The sequence below is a fragment of the Coregonus clupeaformis genome, chromosome 29, assembly GCF_020615455.1.
Source record: "Coregonus clupeaformis isolate EN_2021a chromosome 29, ASM2061545v1, whole genome shotgun sequence".
Lineage (NCBI taxonomy): Eukaryota > Metazoa > Chordata > Actinopteri > Salmoniformes > Salmonidae > Coregonus > Coregonus clupeaformis.
This window is the reverse complement of record NC_059220.1, coordinates 19,028,789-19,054,846: the sequence shown is the minus strand read 5'-3', so window position 1 is coordinate 19,054,846 and position 26,058 is coordinate 19,028,789. Positions and strand designations below refer to the sequence as shown.

General features: G+C 42.7%; 1 protein-coding gene across 1 annotated transcript; it reads right to left on the bottom strand.

The window, feature by feature from the left end:
• Positions 1–3,658: 3,658 nt before the first annotated feature.
• On the bottom strand, positions 3,659–21,034 carry LOC121544776 (bone morphogenetic protein 4-like). The gene is made up of 4 exons (XM_041854918.1): positions 20,707–21,034; positions 13,885–14,007; positions 12,846–13,210; positions 3,659–4,716 (listed from the first exon to the last, which is right to left on the bottom strand). Exons 3-4 carry the CDS (start codon positions 13,201–13,203, stop codon positions 3,851–3,853), a joined length of 1,224 nt encoding a protein of 407 aa, XP_041710852.1. The 5' UTR covers positions 13,204–13,210; positions 13,885–14,007; positions 20,707–21,034; the 3' UTR covers positions 3,659–3,850.
• Between the last annotated feature and the right edge of the window lie 5,024 nt (positions 21,035–26,058).

The window sequence follows — 26,058 nt, the reverse complement described above, 5'->3', positions numbered from 1 at the left end:
CGTCCGAATGAAAAGCTTTTTGAAGATGTCACCAGGTCAATTAGTTGTCCCTTGTCAACAGACTCCGCGCATAATGACTTGCCTGTAATTGCGTAAGAACGGCCTCTCGCGTGACTCAGCAAGTCACTATCAATGGCAAAGCATGCCACAGGAGTCTCTTCTCTAAGATAAATATTCATTTTGTAAATCCAAGCCAGAAATGGTCAAAAGTGATCTATTGTCTGCATTAGAACGCATGCGCAACCATTACCGTAATCTTAACATAATTTCCCAATATTCCAATACCCCCTCCCCGTTCAGACTTTCAAAGTCCTACACTGGCTTCTAATCGTGAAGTATAGCCCAGTCATTGCTATTGCCTACTGGCTCGTTGGGAGTGCGAAGATTGCATAAACGTTGCTCTAGTCTCGGGGCATTTTAATGGAAGGTAAACCAGGCAGACAATTACCATAACTCGCGGATGTTATCTAAACTCGGGAGATCAATTCGAATGTGTGTAATTGCACTGTTAAGCCGCTGAAAATAAGAATTCCCTTCTCCCTGCCTTCAGCCACTTCAAAATGAAATTATTCTCTAACCAAAGGACCCCCCTTTTTTTTGGACGAGGCTACGCCTGATATGCCGGCATCAAAGGGAAACCCGACAGCCGTTATGGGAGCCTGAGGCTGGCTGTGGTAACTTCTCTGAGGTGAGCAGAAATCATGATTTAAGATGGAAAGACTAAATAACGCCAACAAAACCACGCCACACACATTCCATTGTCTGCAATATAGACAAGTCTACCACATAATTCCACCCACCAACCTATGAATTAATTATAATTATGTAGACCAAAAATATAGGAGCATAGAAAACCTAAACCAACGCCACATATGGGTGATAATTTGGCAACTGGAAGGTTAATTGAAGATCACCATCTTTTTTTGTCAAACCCTTCCGAAACAACCGTCTGACCTCAAACAAGGCAGATAGGCTAGTTTGGGTTTGTGTGACGCCTGCGGAGATGCCTTTTGGCGTGGAATGGAGACATGGCTTTTTCTGCGTCTGTTGTACATTGAATAAGTTGATGATTTCTACTCTCCAAGCACGCAGGCCTAAAACATTTCCAAGGTAAGGCCAAAATATTATTTTTTCCAATAATGCCATACGTATTTATCTTATCACATGTCCACTATACTAAACTCATGCAGGGGTTTGGGGGAATGATACAGTGTAATGTCCTGAAAAGTTCAAAGGACTGCCCTCTCCAAACGTTATCATATAATTTGGCGCAGTCGTCTGATTAAATAAGTGATTTAACAGTCTATTGTCTAATGGGGCACAGGTTGGAGACAGGCGTCTTTATTCTGTCTGCATGAGCCGCCGAAGACAAAGGCAGGAGACAGACGTCTAACCTTTGAATCTTCAGAGGAAGGGTATCGCCATGTCGCATCGTTCAGTCGTGCCCCCAACGCTAAACCGTCAGAAACAATAGGATTGCTCCTCAAGTGTCACCAACAATCAATTTCAACTATCTGCCATGATGGCTATTGGATTAGCAAGTGTCTAACCACCACATGTTAACCTAATTGACATAAATGTGAAATTTGAGCATATTGTAGCCTATCCCCAAGTATCCCTTGCCTAGGCCTATGTGTTCTCCAACTGTTGCATTATTCGCTATACTGATAAACTGTAAAAAGTGATCTTCATCTATCAAAACATTAATGTAGACCATCAATTCTTAAAAAATACACTACATGACCAAAATTATGTGGACACCTGCTCATCGAACATCTCATTCCAAAATCATGGGCATTCATATGGAGTTGGTACCCCCTTTGCTGCTATAACAGCCTCCACTCTTCTGGGAAGGCTTTCCACTAGATGTTGAAACATTGCTGCAGGGACTTGCTTCCATTCAGCCACAAAAGCATTAGTGAGGTTGGGCAATGATGTTGGGCGATTAGGCCTGGCTCTCAGTTGGCACTCCAATTCATCATAAGGTGGTCGATGGGGTTGAGGTCAGGGCTCTGTGCAGGCCAGTCAAGTTCTTCCACATCGATCTCGACAAACCTTTTCTGTATGGACCTCGCTTTGTGCACAGGGGCATTGTCATGCTGAAACAGGAAAGGGCCTTCCCCAAACTGTTGCCACAAAGTTGGAAGCACAGAATCGTCTAGAATGTCATTGTATGCTGTAGCGTTAAGATTTCCCTTCACTGGAACTAAGGGGCCTAGCCAAACCATGAAAAACAGCCCCAGACCATTATTCCTCCTCCACCGAACTTTACAGTTGGCACTATGCATTCGGGCAGGTAGCGTTCTCCTGGCATCCGCCAAACCCAGATTCATCCATCGGACTGCCAGATGGTGAAGCGTGATTCATCACTCCAGTGAACGCATTTCCACTGCTCCAGAGTCCAATGGCGGCGAGCTTTACACCACTCCAGCAGACACTTGGCATTGCGCATGATCTTAGGCTTGTGTGTGGCTGCTCTGCCATGGAAACCCATTTCATGTAGCTCCCAATGAACAGTGCTTGTGCTGACGTTGCTTCCAGAGGCAGTTTGGAACTCGGTAGTGAGTGTTGCAACCGATGACAGACAACTCGGTGGTCCCGTTCTGTGAGCTTGTATGGCCTACCACTTTGCGGCTGAGCCGTTGTTGCTCCTAGACGTATCCACTTCACAATAACAGCACTTACAGTTGACCGGGGCAGCTCTAGCAGGGCAGAAATTTGACAAACTGACTTGTTGGAAAGGTGGCATCCTATGACGGTGTCACGTTGAAAGTCATTGAGCTCTTCAGTAAGGCCATTCTACTGCCAATGTTTGTGTATGGAGATTGCATGGCTGTGTGCTCGATTTTATAGAATCCACTAATTTGAAGGGGTGTCCACATACTTTTGTATATATAGTGTAAGTCCTTTTCTCAAGCATGAATCACTCCAAGCTGGATGATGCCAGATATTAAACCGAACATTATTTTATTTGGAAGAGACAGAGTATCAGAAAGATTCCTCTGTTATCATGAATTGCAAAAATTACTTGAGTACATTTTCAAATAGCCATCAGGCTAAGTATCAGATGCAAATGTGTTCAATCCAAATTCATATAAAACAGTCATGGATACTTTTGCTGTCAACTTTTCATTTTTCACAACCCATGTTATCTGATTTTTACAGTTATTTCAAAAGAATAAAAAACGGAATCCAACTCAAGGGACCTATCTAATAAAATCATTGGTTTAAAGATCAATGTAAAAAGGTGAATTAAAATCAATGTACATTTCTGATTACTTCAACTGATTCATAACAAATCAGTGTTGTGATCATTTCACACAGTGCTCTAATTTAAGTACACAATTGGTGTTTCTTGTGTTCTGCTCAAATGTAATATTGGAAGGCAATTTGTTTTTATTTTTTGGATGTGTATAATATCAAAGCAATAAATAGTACCAGTAAATAAACTTTACTTTTTAGATTTTTTTTAAAACTATTTTCTCATTTAAAAAACCCTTATACAATCTAATATACATTATGAAAAGTTGTACAGCTTTTTATTTATGTTTAAAATAAGGACTCACTTATTTTTTTATATGTAGATATAAATATTAAATATATATATATATATATATATATATATATATATATATATATATATATATATAGTCAAAATATATATATATAGTCAAAATATATATAGTCAAAATATATGATCATATTGTCAAAAAAATAAAATAAAATGACGAACATACGTCTCAACATAAAAGTTATAAATAAGGGTCCAAGTGAATTTGGGGAGTAAGGTGGGGCCTTAAGAATTTTCTTAGCGTCTGTGCTGCCTGCCTCAAGTTGCCCATAGTCAGTGTTAGCGGCAGCCGCACCCTTCCACTACCATTTCCTGGTAGTTTTTTAAGACCACCTTGTCGTGTTCATCCAGATAGAGCATGGAGATGGCACTGAGCTCCGTGGGCACACAGCAGGCCTTGGGAATGTTGGTGTTCACCGAGTTCACCAACGTCTGCACAATCGCGTGGTTGGTAGAGTTCAGGTGGTCCGCCAGGGGGAAGGGGCACTCCCCATGGCAGTAGTAAGCCTGGTACCCTGGGGGTGCCACTATCCAGTCATTCCAGCCTACATCGCTGAAGTCCACGTAAAGAGCGTGACGGCGGCAGTTGCGGTTGCGCTTACGCCCCCGCTGCTTTGGGCTGCGCTTGGCCCGGCGCGTCAACGGGTGGCCCTTGCCATCGTGGCCGAAGGTGACCAGCAGGGGGCGTAGCTGCTCCCAGTCCTCGCCGGGCTCCTGGTGCAGCGAGCGGCTGATGCGCACGTGGCGGCCCTGGTGGCGCGGTGTCTTGTTGAGGTGCTGGACCTCCACGGCCAGCCCGTGGTTGGGCAGGCGCTCCTGTGTCCAGCGCAGCACGGCGGGGCTCACGTCAAAGCTCTCCCAGCGCGAGGCGTTATGGCGCACAAGCCGCGTGTCCAAAAGCCGTGTGATTAGCTGCCCGGCCCGCGGGGGCTTCAGCACCTCATACACATTTATCCGGTGGAGCCCATCCTTGTCTCCCTCGCTTTCCGTAATGGCCTCGTCGATCTGCTGCCGGAACAGACGCAGCTCGGCCGATGAGAGCAACTCGTCCTCTGGGATGTTGCTGAGGTTGAAGAGGAAGCGCAGCGGGATGGCCTCTCCGTTCTTCGTCTGAGGCTCGCCCGGATGAACCGGCTCCATGTGCTCTGAGAAAGACAACAGGACACAGTCAATGTCAGCACTTTTACCAAGGGAGTCCGTATGGGCTGCCATCTTGACTAATGACATCCTGTATGGATTTGATTTAAGAGTTTATCACTGAGTATTTTCATATTTTATCTTTGCCTCAGAGTTCCCTTCACTTCCCTCTTTATTACTATTAATTTGTTCCCTCCAAAACTATTACACCGTCGGTTGTTTAACAGTTTAACATCTTCATGATTGCAACCACACAGTTTTACATGGCCTGCAGTTATGTCTTGGAAGACAGCTTTCTACCGTACAAAAACACATATCTCTGCAGTCTAACATGCCTTAATTGACACAAAATAATGTCCACGTTCACTTGGGAAAGCCTCCGGGGACTGAGTGTACAAATATACACTACCGTTCTAAAGTTTGGGGTCACTTAGAAATGTCATTTTTTTCGAAAAAAAAGCACTTTTTTTCTCCATTAAAATAACATCAAATTGATCAGAAATACAGTGTAGACATTGTTAATGTTGTAAATGGCTATTGTAGCTGGAAACGGCTGATTTTTAATGGAATATCTACATAGGCGTACAGAGGCCCATTATCAGCAACCATCAGTCCTGTGTTCCAATGGCACGTTGTGTTTGCTAATCCAAGTTATCATTTTAAAAGGCTAATTGATCATTAGAAAACCCTTTTGCAATTATGTTAGCACAGCTGAAAACTGATTTAAAGAAGCAATAAAACTGCCCTTCTTGGGACTAGTTGAGTATCTGGAGCATCAGCAATTGTGGGTTCGATTACAGGTTCAAAATGTCCAGCAACAAAGAACTTTCTTCTGAAACTCGTCAGTCTATTCTTGTTCTGAAAATGAAGGCTATTCCATGCGAGAAATTGCCAAGAAACTGAAGATCTCGTACAACGCTGTGTACTACTCCCTTCACAGAACAGCGCAAACTGACTCTAACCAGAATAGAAAGAGGAGTGGGAGGCCCCGGTGGACAACTGAGCAAGAGGACAAATACATTAGTGTCTAGTTTGAGAAACAGGCGCCTCACAGGTCCTCAACTGGCAGCTTCATTAAATAGTACCCGCAAAACACCAGTCTCAACGTCAACAGTGAAGAGGCGACTCCGGGATGCTGACCTGAAAAAGCCATATCTCAGACTGGCCAATACAAATAAAAGATTAAGATGGGCAAAAGAACACAGACACTGGACAGCGGAAGATTGGAAAAAGGTGTTATGGACAGACTAATCGAAGTTTGAGGTGTTCGGATCACAAATAAGAACATTTGTGAGACGCAGACCAAAGGAAAAGATGCTGGAGTGCTTGATGCCATCTGTCAAGCATGGTGGAGGCAATGTGATTGTCTGGGGGTGCTTTGGTGGTGGTAAAGTGGGAGATTTGTACAGGGTAAAAGGGTTCTTGAAGAAGGAGGGCTATCACTCAATTTTGCAATGCCATGCCATACCCTGTGGACGGCGCTTGATTGGAGCCAATTTCCTCCTCCAACAGGACAGTGACCCAAAGCACAGCTCCAAACTATGCAATAACTATTTAGGGAAGAAGCAGTCAGCTGGTATTCTGTCTATAATGAAGTGGCCAGCACAGTCACCGGATCTCAACCCTATTGAGCTGTTGTGGGAGCAGCTTGACCGTATGGTATGTAAGAAGTGCCCATCAAGCCAATCCAACTTGTGGGAGGTGCTTCAGGAAGCATGGGGTGACATCTCTTCAGATTACCTCAACAAATTGACAACTAGAATGCCAAAGGTCTGCAAGGCTGTAATTGCTGCAAATGGAGGATTCTTTGACGAAAGCAAAGTTTGAAGGACACAATTATTATTTCAATTAAAAATCATTATTTCTAACCTTGTCAATGACTACATTTCCTATGCATTTTGCTATATTTCCTATTCAAACAATTTCATGTATGTTTTTATGGAAAACAAGGACATTTCTAAGTGACCCCAAACTTTGGAACGGTAGTGTACATCGTCTATACTTCTTCATCTATCCATAAGGATCATCCAGGACTTCCCACAATGCCTTTCTCTGAGCACTTTGCTGAAACATGCATTACTTAGAGGGTGGTGATTAACGTACCGCAGCTACCATATAAACATAGTGGAGGGTAACTATTCCATGCACAGTCTGTAGACTTCTGGCAAGATCACAATTGTTGGGAAAGGAATGTTGTGTCTACTATTTTCCTGCTCAATCCAGCCCTGTTATTTCACACCCAGGCTTTAATCTTACCCAGGTGGTTGTCATTATTCAAACCTGCTGTGTTTTTGATTGGCTCTGCAGTTTAACTAGGGACATTTGTCATTTTCATCATGAATAATCATTACGGATTCCCACAGACAATCCTTTGGTGGCGGAGCAGCTAGGGAGCTAAGGGCTAGATTCAATCAGATTGACATCTGCATAGTGTTGTTTTGGCGGTGTCAGAGGTGGAACTGCATTTGAGCTGTCAAATCCACAAGCGGCTCGTTACGTTACCTTATTGCGGACACTGCCATTGAATGCAACGAAACCACGCCACACAAATCCCATGCAGTTCAAACCTCTAATTAGACTAATTAGACTCAGAAATCCACCTATCCAAATTAACATGAAAACATGCATTAGCCTAACATCAATGGTTTCACATTTGAGAGTCATTTCTATCATCAATAGGGCCTACACTTTCTAGCGCCATTATGAACTTCTAAAGCAGTAAGGATAATAAGGAAGGGAGTGGTTTGTGACACACGAGCAGCCGCTCACCGATATGTCAGCTCGTACCACAGTTACACCTCCAACACCGCCAAAACATCTGCTATGCGGATGTCGGCCAACGCTAGTTAATGCTGGTTAACGCTCGATTTGATTTAATCCAGGGCTAAGACTAAGTGGAGGCCTGGAAAACACAGTATTTCCCATCGTTTGAATTCCTGGAGGATTTAGTGGGTAATTGCATCTTTAACCTCAAGAGTTGTCTTTGACGCCTTGCATTTTTCCCTGTACAGTTTCTCCCCACTTGAAACCAACACAGTTCTCTTTTCACATAGTTTCCCTTCCTTAGCTCTGTTGTTGTCAACTTGAACTTGGTGCCTTGACTAAGTATCTTATTACCTTGTAGTGATCCTAAAAACTCATTAGAATTGTTATATAATGGAATTTTACATGAAAACAAAGAACCTAGTTTTATCTTATTTCTCCCGCTCAACAAAAGGCTCCAAGCATGTTATTAGCATAGTTAAACACACACATCGTATCATAGACATGCGGCTGAGCCTCCTTCTTCCTGAGTGGCCTTGGTGCGGTGCTGTGCCGTCTTAGACAGTGTGTTAGACAGGCCCCATTAAGGCTGACTCATCCCTCCTCCCCTGAGGGCAGACATGTTTTTCTTCAGCCCTCCAGCTCTGCCTTTCCGTCCAGCACTCCCTCCACTATTACTGTCACACTGTGTATGATCTCTGGATTACACAAGGCAAATCTGTTTTAGAGATATTTTATATGAATGTTCGTACTGCACATACTTAGCCTACAAGTTTACCTCTATTGATCTCAGTTGTGCATGAAGCCTGTTACAGAACTGTTGTTTCTGACTGGCTCTCCATGCCACACTTGTATAGTTGTATACACCCATGCTAACGTGTCTCTCTTACACAAACTTTGGATAACCAAGGACCAGTATGGCACCTCTGATCCGTCAACATAACACCATACAGAAAGACCCAACAGGCTACCTTTCACGTTCTCCTCCATATTTCTGTCCCTCTATCACCCCAGAGTTAGAGAGTCTATATTCCAGCTTTTCACAGTGCTTCTGGTTGTGTCTGCTCTGCTCCCACTGCCCACATTGTTGGCAGGAGGGACTTTATTTAGAAGGCTGCAGAGTAGCATTAAAGATAATTGCATGTTGAGGAAGGTCCCTGTAAAAGGTCCCTGTAAAAGGTCCTTAGCTCCATTTAAACTGGAGACATGAGAGAGAGGCACACTACTGCTGGCCAAAGGCTTTTTTAAGCCCTTGTGCTGGGTGGGGTGAGAAGTGTAACTCAATAATATGAAGGTATGCCTTTCCTTGAGCTGCTAACCAAACCCGCTGTAGGCTGCAGATTCTCTCAGAAGGAGGGGAACTTGTCTGACTGAATTCTTACCACCTCTTTGGCCACCATTTTGTGACCACATCCTTAGATTTCATAGTTTATGTTGAAGGTGGGAGGGGGATGTCTTACATTTATGTTTAAGTGATGTAGGAAATTTTAATTTCTTTCGATGAGACATAGGGATTTTTGGGCTTACGGGTCCACACCCAGGCTAACGAAGTAGGTAGTGGGAGACGTGTTGCTGCCATCACCATTGGAATGTTATCAAATGGGCATGGACTGTTGATGAACAGAAAATGTTTTATTTTACGGAAGGCAGTTAGTGCTTAATTCCAAACCATTGCTGTTTCAGGTGCTGATTGGCCAATTAGCTTGACTTTGGCTCATGGATTCTGTAATGGCGCATATGTCATAGACATGCATTGTATAACTAACTGTACACTCCAGGAAATATGCACTTTTCTCACACTTACCAGAGGGAAGTTCACATCACCTCTGGATTCCCCCATGTACTCAAAATCCATGCATATCTCTTTGATTAATTTATTGGGTTTACATTTATACATGTTATCTTATCCAGAGTGACTTACAGTAGTGAGTGCATATATTTCCATACTTTTTCATACTGGTCCCCCCTGGGAATTGAACCCACAACCCTGGCGTTGCAAGATCCATGCTCTACCAACTGAGCCACATGGGACTGGTCCCAGAGGATAAGGCATGAAAGTATTACACAACCGCCATTACCAATGTGGTCCTCTGTACACACTTAGAAAAAAGGGTTCCAAAAGGGTTTTTCAGCTGTCCCCTGGAACCAAAAGGCTTCTACCTGGAACTAGGACTGGGCGATATGGCCTAAAACTCATATCTCCATTTCTTTCTAACGTCACGATATATATCTCAATTTAAAAAAAAGTTATCTCTAAATATGCTTTGTTGCACAATTAAAGGTCAATACACTGCATTTCAAACAGTCAGGAATAATCAAATGAATTCAGGACTTGTTGAATTATACCTAGGCTAAATATAAGCCTTCCACAACCATAAAACCCACTCATTTAGTTATTTGATCAAAATAGTTTAACCAGTTTTTTTGCAATAATCACTGATCTGGCTTTCAAGTCTGTCTATGAAAATTTCCTTTTTGTTACAAATTTAACCAGAACCATGCACAACGCACTCCCATTAATAATGACCAACTTCTGGTAGCAGGCGTTATAGAAAATGAACACAGGTCTCATAAACAATCTCTCTCAAGCACAAGCCCACGTGCTAGTGAGTAGCCAACTTGGATCTATTTGCTTGCTAACAAGGTAGTACCGTTGAACTGTTATGAATACACCCTCCTGTCTGTCTCCAACTGTTTGAACAACATAGCCTGTTCACTTTGTTGACACAGCCTGTTCAAATGCTGCTAGCGGTACGTGGTATCGCAATGCCGCGAGCAACAGATACTGAGCACAAATTTTCCACAATCATGTTAATTGATATTCCCGTTTTAGTAGGGTCTGTTCTGTTCTACATTTTGGGCATTGAGACATAAAGGGTATCGTAAAAGCTGATTTATTGTCATTCCGTCGTCTGCATTGGCCGTACAGCATTTACTGCGATGCAGCCTCTGCAGAAGTCAGGGCATTCATACTTCTTGCGCTACACAGAGCAGAGCTGATGTGAAGTAAGTTGTCAAGGAAGTGAGTTTGTGTTTATACAGGACGTATCGCCCCCACCTACCATCAACCAATCATGTCAATGCGGAGTTATACGGAGCTACAGTGGGGAAAAAAAGTATTTAGTCAGCCACCAATTGTGTAAGTTCTCCCACTTAAAAATATGAGAGAGGCCTGTAATTTTCATCATAGGTACATGTCAACTATGACAGACAAATTGAGGAAAAAAAATCCAGAAAATCACATTGTAGGATTTTTAATGAATTTATTTGCAAATTATGGTGGAAAATAAGTATTTGGTCACCTACAAACAAGCAAGATTTCTGGCTCTCACAGACCTGTAACTTCTTCTTTAAGAGGCTCCTCTGTCCTCCACTCGTTACCTGTATTAATGGCACCTGTTTGAACTTGTTATCAGTATAAAAGACACCTGTCCACAACCTCAAACAGTCACACTCCAAACTCCACTATGGCCAAGACCAAAGAGCTGTCAAAGGACACCAGAAACAAAATTGTAGACCTGCACCAGGCTGGGAAGACTGAATCTGCAATAGGTAAGCAGCTTGGTTTGAAGAAATCAACTGTGGGAGCAATTATTAGGAAATGGAAGACATACAAGACCACTGATAATCTCCCTCGATCTGGGGCTCCACGCAAGATCTCACCCCGTGGGGTCAAAATGATCACAAGAACGGTGAGCAAAAATCCCAGAACCACACGGGGGGACCTAGTGAATGACCTGCAGAGAGCTGGGACCAAAGTAACAAAGCCTACCATCAGTAACACACTACGCCGCCAGGGACTCAAATCCTGCAGTGCCAGACGTGTCCCCCTGCTTAAGCCAGTACATGTCCAGGCCCGTCTGAAGTTTGCTAGAGTGCATTTGGATGATCCAGAAGAGGATTGGGAGAATGTCAGATGAAACCAAAATAGAACTTTTTGGTAAAAACTCAACTCGTCGTGTTTGGAGGACAAAGAATGCTGAGTTGCATCCAAAGAACACCATACCTACTGTGAAGCATGGGGGGTGGAAACATCATGCTTTGGGGCTGTTTTTCTGCAAAGGGACCAGGACGACTGATCCGTGTAAAGGAAAGAATGAATGGGGCCATGTATCGTGAGATTTTGAGTGAAAACCTCCTTCCATCAGCAAGGGCATTGAAGATGAAACGTGGCTGGGTCTTTCAGCATGACAATGATCCCAAACACACCGCCCGGGCAACGAAGGAGTGGCTTCGTAAGAAGCATTTCAAGGTCCTGGAGTGGCCTAGCCAGTCTCCAGATCTCAACCCCATAGAAAATCTTTGGAGGGAGTTGAAAGTCCGTGTTGCCCAGCGACAGCCCCAAAACATCACTGCTCTAGAGGAGATCTGCATGGAGGAATGGGCCAAAATACCAGCAACAGTGTGTGAAAACCTTGTGAAGACTTACAGAAAACGTTTGACCTGTGTCATTGCCAACAAAGGGTATATAACAAAGTATTGAGCAACTTTTGTTATTGACCAAATACTTATTTTCCACCATAATTTGCAAATAAATTCATTAAAAATCCTACAATGTGATTTTCTGGATTTTTTTCCCTCATTTTGTCTGTCATAGTTGACGTGTACCTATGATGAAAATTACAGGCCTCTCATCTTTTTAAGTGGGAGAACATGCACAATTGGTGGCTGACTAAATACTTTTTTCCCCCACTGTATATGGAGCCCCCCACATTGTTACAAAATTTGGGAGGTGCACGGTGACGTGGTACGGTGCTTGATTTGGCCTCCGCAAGCCTCCCAGAGGCTCCGCAATTGCGTCACACCATCCGTATGGAGCCTCTGGACCACAAATCACAAACAACATAAATTGGGTTTTAGAAAGTTTAAGTTCTCCTCTATTAACAGTAAAATTGTCTCAATGTGTTTCGGTGTCCATATGACCGATTTCTGTTGGACCAAACCTCAAATGCAAATAGTGAGTTGAAGCTGCTTGTTGGCAGAGAGGAAGAAGTGATATTTCGTCTTTGTTGTTGTGAGAGGCAGGGGGAGGGGCTTGGTGCGCAAGTGGGAAGGTGCACAGTGCACACAGCACAGAAGGAGCGAAGCAGATGAGACCAAAAATACATTAAAACCTTGATTCTTGAGATACAGGCATTTGGAACATTGCGAGAAATAAAATTGAATTAATTTGAGATATCACCCAGACCTACCTGGAACCAAAAAGGGTTCTTCAAAGGGTTCTCCTATGGGGCCAGCCGAAGAACCCTTTTAGGTTCTAGATGGCACCTTTTTTTCTAAGAGTGTACAGACAGACAGTTACTTACTTATATCACTCTACTTCGATCTCCCTTTCCCTCCCTCCCTCTCTCTCTTTCTCTATCGCTCTCTTTACCTTCGTGGTGGAAGCCCCTCACAGTGTTGGCGCGGCTAGCCGACCTCTCGGGGTACTCAAAGGTGGTGTCGTGGGCGCCGGCCTCCTCAGCCTCGCCCGACTGCAGCCGGTAGAGGTCCAGCAGATAGCGTGGCACGGTGGCCAAGCGGCTGGGCCGCGGTCGCCTCTGCAGCCCAAACATGTGCAGCAGCGTGGCCTCAAAGTCCCGCAGCAGTTCATGGCTCTGACCAGCCGTCCGACTCTGCAGGCCCGGGGCTTTCTTCTTCCCTTCCTCAGGTATCAGACTAGCATGGTTGCTCTCTCCCAGCAGGACTTGGCATAATAAAATGACCATCAGCATTCGATTACCAGGAATCATGATGTCTCTGGGAAGGCAAAAACAGAGCAAAAAGAAATTAGGGGAGTGTGAGAGAGAGGAAAAAGAGACCTCTGTTTTAAGTGACATTTGATTTGTCTACCCTTCCTACCTCTCCTTCTTTTTCCAACATAACCTCCACCCTATTGGACACTTCACTAATGTTTTCACTGTATAGGTGCTCTAATTGGTTATAATTGTCCTGTCTGGCTTATTTACAGTAAAATGTCCTACGATCAGATATCCCCCCTATCCTCCAAGAGTAAACAACTGGTTGAAGAACACAGCTTTTTGAACGGAATCTGAGGGCCATTCCTTTTACCCCCTCCTCCTCCCTCTCTCCCTCCTTCTCCCTCTCTTCCTCTCTCTCCCTCCTCCACTATGATTAGACAAATAGGAGAAACAGCCCTGGGGTCAAAGCAAATTCTTAACTCGATAAGTAGCCCAGTCCCTCAGTCTACCCCGACCAATCAAAGTCAAACAAAGGACCATGTGCCACACATTTCACCAACAATTCCTCTGTAGAAGTCAGACTAGACACTCTTCCATTTTACTAATCTAGTCATTTAAATGTAAAATATGAAAAACCTCAAATCAATCTTCTGAGAAAAGCAAAGGGAGAAATGCAGAAAGATGTGGCAATGGTGTCACATGGCATAAATTGAATTGGCCTGGTCCACTTACCGACAGAAAATAAAGCATGGGAAAACAGTCCATGTTTGTTGGGAGCCGGCAATGGTCGCGTTCCTCAAGGAAATGTTACGTGTTGCTGGGGGGCTGCTTGAGAGCGTTGGAGTGACCCTGTTCCTGAAATATACAGAAGAGAAAAGGGACATTGTAGTTATTGTAGTCTAGTGTAGAGGCAAATACTTCTGGCTTTATCTTAACGTATGTGTGTCAAATCAAATCAAATTGTATTTGTCACATGCACTGAATACAACAGGTGTAGACTTTACCATGTCCCCTGTAGCTCAGTTGGTAGAGCATGGCGCTTGCAACGCCAGGGTTGTGGGTTCGTTTCCCACGGGGGGCCAGTATGAAAATGTATGCACTCACTAACTGTAAGTCGCTCTGGATAAGAGCATCTGCTAAATGACTCAAATGTAAATGCTTACTTACAAGCTCTTTGCCAACAATGCAGTGTGTGTGTGTGTAACCCAGTCTCTCTTTATTAAGCCTTATCACATAGAAACGTGGGGTAAAAGGTTACGTTAATGTTCTCTATAGTGTATCTGGTATGTCGAGTAAGGAAACCGACTACCCTTCAAAGAGCAGTTCAGAGTTCACAGAAGTTTGATGCCCTTTCAGACACCACACATTAAATAGGACAGAAAATTTAAGCAGCCAAAACATTTCATGTAACAATTAAGTGAGCAATATGCAAATCCAATATTTTTCACTTCAAATACGAATTTCTAACTTCAGCAGACATATTTCAGAGATCAGGCCACAGCATCCCTCTATGCTCTATAAGCAATTTGTCTGTCAATTAAAAGTAGGCCCAAGTCATTGTAGAGAGCATGGCTTTACGTAAACACTGCCTTGTCTATGCAGAACAGACAGACAGTGTAGATGGACCCTCTCTTGTCCTCCCTCCTCATTAAGGCCAGCTATCTGATGGTTCATGATTGCTCTGTATTGATTAATAGGGGATCAATCTGCATCCCAATGACCGGGTCCATTTGTCAACAAAGAGGGCCCAAACTACTTTTTCTAGAAACTTAGAGTAACCCCACCGACCCCGACCTCTGATCACCCATCTAAGTGCACTGCACCCATCAAAAAGGGACCCTCCTCTTCTCCCTCCTTCTCTCTGTTGTCCTGAGATCTGTGGAGCCGCTGATGACAGGCCTGCTACTCTGCTCTTTGACCACACTGGCATCAATAAGCCTAAGCCCAACCACCATGGACTCAGACAAGTACTAATGCGTCTCTATATGCTGTCCTCCTGTCCTGCCCACTATAGTGTACGTCAGACATAGTGTTAGTAAATATCTTTAATGCTACAGTATATAGTATATATAGTATATCTGTACTGTAGTCTCAAACCTGTGTGATCTGAGTTTGTTGTACCTGGAGGTTTGTCTTTCAAACCTGGTCAAAAGCATCATTTTGCTGTGTGTGTGTATTTTATTATTATAATTTTTTTTCTGCACAAGAATTGCCTTTCGGGAACAATAAAGATCTATTGAATTGAATTGAATTGAATTGAATTGAATAGAACCTTGTTTTTCCAGACCAGACAGACTTCACACAAATTCACCACTGCAGTATACCAACAAGAATCAAAGCACAAGTCTATTAATCACAATTTGTTATGCAATACGATTCACTCAAGTGTCATGGCAAGGCAGGTCTAGAACTGAGACAATTCTATCCAATGCCTCTACACACAGCGTTCTGTCCTTTTTAGATGGTTTACGCCCATTCTGTGGATCTACGACATCACAACCGGAGGGACTTGGCCCTAATGAATCGCTTGCTTAAACACACATTGCTGAATCACACTAATAAAATTAAAGAGTGTTTGTGAAATAGGGCCTGCGCAAACAACAGTACCACAGAGCAGACACTTCAACTCAATATTTTGTAATTTTCGAGCCCATTCCACTAGAACTGGGATGTGTTCCTCTGGAACTGTGTGTGTGTCTGGGTTCATATCTGTGTGTTTCTTTTTCTCTCCATGGCTCACTGTACATGCAATCAAGGAAATATTTTTCATTTTTTGTAACAAGAATTAGATGTTGACCTTTGTGTGACCTCATGTTCTCGGTCGTGACACAAGGTCCTGTGTTGTGTGTGTGTGTGTGTGTTTGTGTCTACCAGTCCGTGAGAACCATGGTGAAGAGGCAGTAGGGTTCTGAACATGATCAGCTCTATTACCCATGGGGTGGGGGGATAACGTGTGTGCATCCCTGACAACAAACGCTCATTGTGCCGAGAGGGCCTCTCCCATGATTACAGCGATTCAAACCACTCAAAACGAAACAGTGACTACAGAACTTCTTACAGTAATGACTGACAGAGCCACTTACTAAGTTGATGGATTCACCAAGTAGGTTGATGACAGTACTAGCTGTTCTAAAGAGCATATAGGGATGTAACCAACAATGATACAATGATGCTCATCACATTTCTCCCTTGTTCTCCTATTATATTGTAAAGAGCATATACAGTGGCTTGCGAAAGTATTCCCCCCCTTGGCATTTTTCAAATTTTGTTGCCTTACAACCTGGAATTAAAATGGATTTTTTTGGGGGGGGTTGTATCATTTGATTTACACAACATGCCTACCACTTTGAAGATGCACAATTCTTTTTTTATTGTGAAACAAACAAGAAATAAGACAAAAAAACAGAACTTGAGCGTGCATAACTATTCACCCCCAAAGTCAATACTTTGTAGAGCCACCTTTTGCAGCAATTACAGCTGCAAGTCTCTTCAGGTATGTCTCTATAAGCTTGGCACATCTAGCCACTGGCAAAACTGCTACAGCGCCTTCAAGTTGGATGGGTTCCGCTGGTGTACATCAATCTTTAAGTCATACCACAGATTCTCAATTGGATTGAGGTCTGGGCTTTGACTAGGCCATTCCAAGACATTTAAATGTTTCCCCTTAAACCACTCAAGTGTTGCTTTAGCAGTATGCTTAGGGTCATTGTCCTGCTGGAAGGTGAACCTCTGTCCCAGTCTCAAATCTCTGGAAGACTGAAACAGGTTTCCCTCAAGAATGTCCCTGTATTTAGCGCCATCCATCATTCCTTCAATTCTGACCAGTTTCCCAGTCCCTACCGATGGAAAAACATCCCCACAGCATGATGCTGCCACCACCATGCTTCACTGTGGGGATGGTGTTCTCGGGGTGATGAGAGGTGTTGGGTTTGCGCCAGACATAGCGTTTTTCTTGATGGCCAAAAAGCTCAATTTTAGTTTCATCTGACCAGAGTACCTTCTTCCATATGTTTGGGGAGTCTCCCACATGCCTTTTGGCGAACACCAAACATGTTTTGCTTATTTTTTACCATTAAGCAATGGCTTTTTTCTGGACACTCTTCCGTAAAGCCCAGCTCTTTGGAGTGTACGGCTTAAAGTGGTCCTATGGACAGATACTCCAATTTCCGCTGTGGAACTTTGCAGCTCCTTCAGGGTTATCTTTGGTCTCTTTGTTGCCTCTCTGATTAATGCCCTCCTTGCCTGGTCTGTGAGTTTTGGTGGGCGGCCCTCTCTTCGCAGGTTTGTTGTGGTGCCATATTCTTTCCATTTCTTAAATAATGGATTTAATGGTGCTCCGTGTGATGTTCAAAGTTGTGGATATTTTTTTATAACCCAACCCTGATCTGTACTTCTCCACAACTTTGTCCCTGACCTGTTTGGAGAGCTCATTGGTCTTCATAGTGCTGCTTGCTTGGTGGTGCCCCTTGCTTAGTGGTGTTGCAGACTCTGGGGCCTTTCAGAACAGGTGTATATATACTGAGATCATTTGACAGATCATGTGACACTTAGATTGCACACAGGTGGACTTTATTTAACTAATTATGTGACTTCTGAAGGTAATTGGTTGCACCAGATCTTATTTAGGGGCTTCATAGCAAAGGAGGTGAATACATATGCACGCACCACTTTTCTGTTATTTATTTTTTTGAATTTTTTGAAACACGTTATTTGTTTCATTTCACTTCACCAATTTGGACTATTGTGTGTATGTCCATGACATGAAATCCAAATAAAATGCATTTAAATTACAGGTTGTAATGCAACAAAATAGGAAAAACGCCAAGGGGGATGAATACTTTTGCAAGGCACTGTAGGATGTAACCAACAATGATACAATGATGCTCATCACATTTCTCCCTTGTTCTCCTATTATATTGTAATAGGAGAGTGTCTAGAATGATAAATAACAATATGTTTGAACAATTACAGATATACATAACTCTTCCTTTTATTCGGTTATTCTGGGTTATTCAGCTCACCAGCTGTGTGGCAGGCCTAAAGTAGAGGAGAGGTACAGTTAGGAAGAAAGCGTAACATCCACAGTCTGAGTTTTGAACCGAACAAGAGACAGCGCCATATTTTGCAATGAATGTACTGAAGCCCAGGGTGCAATTAGGCCTGGCAGTTTGCTTCCTCTGGTTTGGCCTAGTCCTCCTCCTCCCTAGGCCTCCCTGTATTTGACTTCCCTCTGTCTCCTCCTCCCTCCCCCCTCTCTCTAACCAGAGATAATGTGATCAGACTATGCACATGGTGCTTTAGATGTGTTTCCTGAGGAATTTGACAGGGATGGTGGGAGGGGAGCAGGTTACCACGGGAACAGACAATAGTCCAGGGCCCAATTTTACTGTTTTAGCCCAAACTTCTCAGGCTGGTATTTCCTTACTTTGCACATTAAGTATTCCAGCAGCATTCATATTCCATGTTTTTTTTTCTACTGTGAAAGTTTAGTATTCATAAAAAAAAATACAACGTTTATGCTGTATGGGTATAGTTGGTTAAAAGTAAAGCATGATATCTTAACTTATTTCTGAAAATAAGTAGGGTACAAAAACAACAGCAAGGTGGTTTTAAAGGAGACTACAAATGGATGTTTCTAATCATAATCAATCATCAGGTGATTATCTCTCTAGTTGTTATCTGTCAAGGGCAAAGTTGTTTTATGTTTTACCCTCATCAGTTAATTATAAATGATTTAGTGATTTTCCCCCATTGAAGTTATAGTCAAAGTTAATGGCTATATCTTCAAGGCCAAACAACAGTTTGATTTGACATCAAAGTTATTGAAGCATGCGCCAAAGCAGGTTGGTAGTTAATTGTTGAATAATTATTATTTATTTTTTTTGAAAAATAAAATACAGTATGAAGGTTGAGTCGTTAAAACACTAAAAGTCAAGGTTCTCGTTGTTTTACAATGCTTTGTAAATAATTGGGTGAGTTGGGTAGGCCCTATCTATACAATCATGAATAATATATCTTTAGATTAATGTTGCTCTCAACATGTTGTATTTGCTCCCTATAATAATGAACGAAAAATAGACGAACAAAACAATTGGGTTTGGCAATGTCAAGTACTCTACGTTGATTTACACAATAGCCTATTCTCTCCGCGCTCCCGGCAGTTTGTTCTGATATGTATAACCCCTTATGATCCAATTTTAAATTCTGCTTTTTTCCCCTTTTTGCTCAGTTTTTTTTCTTCTTCTCCCTAAGCTGTAAGCATGGGTCTGTTTGTACTTAGCAAGGAGGCCAACTTCTCAAAATTAAGAACAGAGACGTTTACTCTTACTGTCAGCTGCATGCCCAAATCCTCTCTTATAATTAACTTGCTGTAAACTGTGGAATTGTGGTGGAATCATTAATCATCAAATCATTCATTTAAACAAACGAGTAATGTAATGATTTAACAAATTCGAATATGTTGGATGCAGATTGAACAGTGCAAGGGTACATGTGTCGAGGAGGCCAGAATGAGTCCATAGGCATGTAAATAAATATTTCCTCTCCCTTATTGTATTAATGAGCTTTTCAAGAAAAATGTCTAAATTCGATACATAGATCTTGATATTTTGTGTAGGCCTATGTGAGCCATTTGTTTGTTTGTAGTAGCAGTTTGTATTGTAAAGGGTTTAATTGTTTGTTCTTATAACACGTTGGAGATAATTGTGTTTCCATGACGTTTTAAAATCCAGTCATTTATTATTAGATTACCATTAGGCATCGAAATTATAATTTTAAAAGAATTAAGAAATATGCTTTGACATTTGAGAAATCTAAAATCACCTAATTGAACTGCAGAGCACAGCTAAATGTACGCATGGAAGACCAGTGTCTCTTTGTCCCAGGGTGTCTATTCAATTAATGTAGATTTCGATTATAAGGAGTCAGTCCATAATCTGACGAATCTGTAACAACCTGGCGATGAATGTTTTGATGTAAAAGTGAGGGCAGCCATTCCAAACGGTTCCAAAATGGGAAATACGCGCACTAGTTACTGTGCGTGCAGGTGCCTAAAAACCCCAGTGCCAACCCCCCCCAAAAATTATACTAATGCAACAGTTAACTCCCAAAGCAAGTATTCTTATCATTCTTTAGTAGAAAATTACCTCATTCGTTTTTCCATGTTAAACACTTTCTGGCACAATTGTCCAAGCGTGCGTTAGGATAGTCGGTGATCACTTTATTTCACTTGGGGGCAAATACATTTCATGAAGTAGCTACAGTAATCGAATGAAATGCAATGGGCTACATTTAATGTTCAGTGTCACGAACATGAGCCTCTGTTGTTAGGCTGATATTATTTATTACCAATGCTATTTCAATCATTGACATTTCATGGGAAGAAAATATCAGCCTAATGTAGCTCATCGGAGTCTAAACTGGATACGGAAGAACTATGTAGGCTGATCTTGTAGGCTACGTGTATAGAGTTGGCGTCATTTAAAAGGCTATAATTGTTTTGTCAATTTAATCGCATTCGAATATGCCACAGATATGAAGTTCAGCGGCGCTTACCATTAGTAGGGGTACAGGTAGTATCCTCGATAAAAGTAAATATGACAAATGAAAGTGCGAGCTCTCCCCATGCAATGGAAGTCCAGGTGTAAAGCATGTACTGAAAACGCCGAATGAACTTATGGAGAAGTACGGTGGTTCCTTCGGATCATTAATTCCTTAACGACCCCTCTAAAAAACAAGAGGCGAGAGAGACGATGGCCGGAGACAGAGGCGGTTTGAAGCAGCTTAGGTTTGCAGCGGGGTTCCCATCTCCTGAAGTTCATGGGGGCGGCACACTGCGCGAACAGGCGGACTCTCCAACTGATCAAGCATCTATTGCCCCTTGCCGTTTTTATGTGTCCGCCCTATTTAGCCTTCCTGCTTCCTCCTACCCCTCTCCAACCCCATCCCGCTGTCTCAAACACCTTAGATAAACCCCCTCCCCTCTCTCTCGACTTAAAAGAAGAGAACACACATTGTGCGCAATTTGGGCCTATAATACATTTAAACTTTCTAATATTATTCTGTACATGATTGAAATATTACGTGTTATTTTGAGATATTTGACACTTCCATATTTGTATTTCAAAATGTAATTTGTCTAAAATATGTAATACAACATTGCTACCCTGCAACTAATTATTATTATTATTTTTCGTGCGCTCTGTCCTAGAGTGCGCGCGCGTTCTTGTGTTTTGACTGCGTTCATCTGCATTTTTAGGTCACCACATAAATAAGCCAATCTGTATTTTTGGACTGATGTGCGCATATGAGATCCCACATAAGATCCATCACATAGCTAATATCGACATAATTATGCGTCCATTAAGCCTTTATATCCCCTCCTCAATGCCTGTCATTGATAATGGATAAACTCTCTGTTCCCATTCCTGAGCCTCTCTGTTTATTGTGTTCCTATGGAAACGATCCTCTGGGGTTCAAGGAAGATTTCTTTTTCAGAGGTATGGTAAAAATGAGTTTGGAATACAGTATAAAGGACTACCATGTGGTGTGACAAATGTGCATGCCATGGACAGTGGAATAGAAAGTGTCTTACTACATTTTCACCTGAATATTCCTCTCTAAATCTACTTCTGAAATATTTCACATATTAAGCAACCATCAGACAACAGTTGAAGTCGGAAGTTTACATACACTTAGGTTGGAGTCGTTAAAACTCGTTTTTCAACCACTCCACAAATGTCTTGTTAACAAACTATAGTTTTGGCAAGTCGGTTAGGACATCTACTTTGTGCATGACACAAGTAATTTTTCCAACAATTGTTTACAGACAGGAAATTTCACTTATAATTCACTGTATCACAATTCCAGTGGTTCAGAAGTTTACATAAACTAAGTTGACTGTGCCTTTAAACAGCTTGAAAAATTCCAGAAAATGATGTCATGGATTTAGAAGCTTCTGATAGGCTAATTGACATCATTTGAGTCAATTGGAGGTGTACCTGTGGATGTATTTCAAGGCCTACCTTCAAACTCAGTGCCTCTTTGCTTGACATCATGGGAAAATCAAAAGAAATCAGCCAAAACCTCAGTAAAAATTTTGTAGACCTCCACAAGTCTGGTTCATCCTTGGGAGCAATTTCCAAACGGCTGAAGGTACCACGTTCATCTGTACAAACAATAGTACTTAAGTATAAACACCATGGGACCACGCAGCCGTCATACTGCTCAGGAAGGAGACACGTTCTGTCTCCTAGAGATGAACGTACTTTGGTGCGAAAAGTGCAAATCAATCCCAGAACAACAGCAAAGGACCTTGTGAAGATGCTGGAGGAAACAGGTACAAAAGTATCTATATCCACAGTAAAACGAGTCCTATATCGACATCACCTGAAAGGCCGCTCAGCAAGGAAGAAGCCACTGCTCCAAAACCACCATAAAAAAGACAGACTACGGTTTGCAACTGCACATGGGGACAAAGATCGTACTTTTTGGAGAAATGTCCTCTGGTCTGATGAAACAAAAATAGAACTGTTTGGCCATCATGACCATCGTTATGTTTTGGAGGAAAAAGGGGAACGCTTGCAAGCCGAAGAACACCATCCCAACCGTGAAGCACGGGGGTGGCAGCATCATGCAGGAGGGACTGGTGCACTTCACAAAATAGATGGCATCATGAGGAAGGAAAATTATGTGGATATATTGAAGCAACATCTCAAGACATCAGTCAGGAAGTTAAAGCTTGGTCACAAATGGGTCTTCCAAATGGACAATGACCCCAAGCATACTTCCAAAGTATTGGCAAAATGGCTTAAGGACAACAAAGTCAACGTATTGGAGTGGCCATCACAAAGCCCTGACCTCAATCCTAGAACATTTTGTGGGCAGAACTGAAAAAGTGTGTGCGAGCAAGGAGGCCTACACACCTGACTCAGTTACACCAGCTCTGTCAGGAGGAATGGGCCAAAATTCACCCAACTTATTGTGGGAAGCTTGTGGAAGGCTACCCAAAACGTTTGACCCAAGTTAAACAATTTAAAGGCAATGCTACCAAATACTAATTGAGTGTATGTAAACTTCTGACCCACTTGGAATGTGATGAAAGAAATAAAAGCTGAAATAAATCATTCTCTCTACTATTATTCTGACATTTCACATTCTTAAAATAAAGTGGTGATCCTAACTGACCTAAGACAGGGAATTTTTACTAGGATTAAATGTCAGGAATTGTGAAAAACTGAGTTTAAATGTATTTGGCTAAGATGTATGTAAACTTCCGACTTCAACTGTACATTAATGAAAGCTTGTAAGATCGTTGAGTGATAATACAAAAATGATGTACCCCACACTATACACTCCATAGTTGAAAAATCCTTGTTGACTGGTAATGGTTAAACAAGCATTGTTGCTTCACCTTACCCCATGGCCTTTCAGGACCAGTTAAGTCTTTAAGACACATTTTTCAAAGACTGCAGCGCAGAGAAATTGGCAACAATGAATCTTAAAGCCTTAAATCTGCTCTGGATCTCTCTGGCCAGGGTCACGTAAGCGTCCTGAGAAATGCACTCCTAGTGAGGGGATTAGGCTGAGACTGAACAGTGGTCTAAACAGGAAGCGTTGGCGGTTGGCAGGGGAACCTAAAGCAAACGGCCGCCGTTGTTTCTCACGCTGTATTTACTTTTGGTTCCACTGTAGGCCTACATTAGTCCTCCAAGTGGTTTCTGTTTGCTTGGTGTTGACTTTTGCCTAGTTATTATATTATATGTGCCTCATAGGCATCCAGAGTGTCTTGTGGCTTTGTATGGAAAGCTCATTGCACTGTTAGTTAATGACTGTCTTGCCTCAGACATAAATCTCCATGCAAAGTGGATATGCAAAAACTGCAGCTAAACGGTGTAGTATTTGTGTTTTTTGGACAGTCTTTGTGACTCCGAGGGCCTAATATACAATACGTTACCTTCTAATGCATTTCTTCTGCATGACAATGCCACTGGCTGGACAAAGGCTACACGGACCTGTGAGACTGACTGACTCTTATCACGTGACATTACTAATTGCTTTGTCTCTGTCTCTGGGGTTTTTATAGACTGTAGACCACCAGCAGTTTGCATTCAAATGCGACCAATAGTTGACTGTGTAAACAAATAATGTTATTGTACATCTATTACTGGTAACAGTTGTTGGTGATACACCTGGAGGATACGAGACTTCTGCAATATATTCAGTCTGGCGTAAACAGGATTGTATTTTGCAACAAAATATTTGAAGGTTTATATGTTTTAATGTCATTTTTTAACAGTTTAATAAGCTGATGTTCACAAATAGAACACAGAATATGAAGAGTAGGATAGGGCTTTTAAAAGATGAGTGTAAAATAACTTGTGGTAAGTAATCATTGCAATAGACAACATATAGTTTGAAGTAGGAGGGCTAATGGAGGACCGGACCTCTACATCCATTAGGTCTCCAGGGAGCAGCTCAGCTCTTCAACTCTCCATCTCACAGCAGCTGTGCACACAGCCAGCACGGGTCATCAGAGTGCGACACACTCGCGGTCCTTTCCCTCCACACTAGCCGTGGCAAGCAGCCCAGCCAATGAAGACATCAGCAGAATGAGCAAGGAGATGTTGAGAGGGTCTATCGTAGGTCACAAGGTGATTGCTGGAAATTGAAGATTTGGGGGGGAGAACATTTTGGCTGTAGGAGCATCTCGGTTTTTGATCTCACATCGGCATGCAGAAATTGACATATAGAGTGAAGGGCTCCTCTGGAAGCAATTCAACTGGCTGCAACAGCGTGGTCAGCAATCCCAGTAATCAACAAATCAAAAGCATTTCCCTCTTAAAGGTTGCTATTAAATATCATCTTCATGCTGTCCGTGGTTTCCGCCAGACTCCCTCAGATATTTGTGAATGATTTCCTCCTTATCAACTGTCTCTTCCAGAACATTTGGCCTGTTTGGGATCAATCCCATCTCCAAAACATTTCAGCTTGATGAGTCAATCAAGTGTATTACACAATAACATGGACAGACAGATGATGAAATGCAGACAAGCATGCATGAAGAGGGGAAACAAAAGAAAGTAATCCCATTCCCTCAGTTGGAAGGAAGAGTGGAGGGAGTAGTTGTTCTGGGTCCACAGGGGCCTTCAGAAGACCCTAGGGGGCCAGTGAAGATCCTCGATCCTCCCACTCTGGAGGGATGAGAGCTTTGCTGGGATGGGATACGGTGCAGGCCTGGTGGGGCTGTGGCTGAGGGCACCTGGCTGTGGGTCTCTAATGGAGGTCCACTCCCAGGCGTTGACCGGGCTTAGCCCCACTGAGCTCCCTCAGATCCCTCTGAGATTACCAACCCTGGGTGGTTCAGCCCTACAGGCACTGGCTGCACAACCACCACCCATCCCACAGTCACGGAGAGGGCCACGTCAATTTACTCTCCCAAACTGATTTTAAAAAATACAACATTAACCATACTTTACTTTTCGCTTATTGTAGTAGCATTTGTCTTTTTTTGTGAGCATGCTGAGCTGAATCATCAGGTGACATCTGTCATTGGGCAATTGAGAAGGTCAACAGTCCTGTGCCGGTGCATTTGGTGAGACAGTGGATGACTTCACCTCCACAGCTATGAGTCACTAAATCCTGCTTGGAGCCACTCACCTGTGAATCAATAGCAGCTCAAAGGGGACCTTGAAGTGCAAACCCCCGGCCTGGTGTCATATAACACCCTTAGTTTTCTCTTATTTTTTCTGACACTCAGTGAAGTATTCATTAGTGCAGACACGCGCCATGGCCATTGATCAAATATAGCTTTCACTATAGGTTCCAGGCATCTCACTGGAACATTCTTCAACCCAGCCGCCTCTCGTTTCTGGGTAATGGTCTGTGCCACAGCGCGTTTGGCCAGTA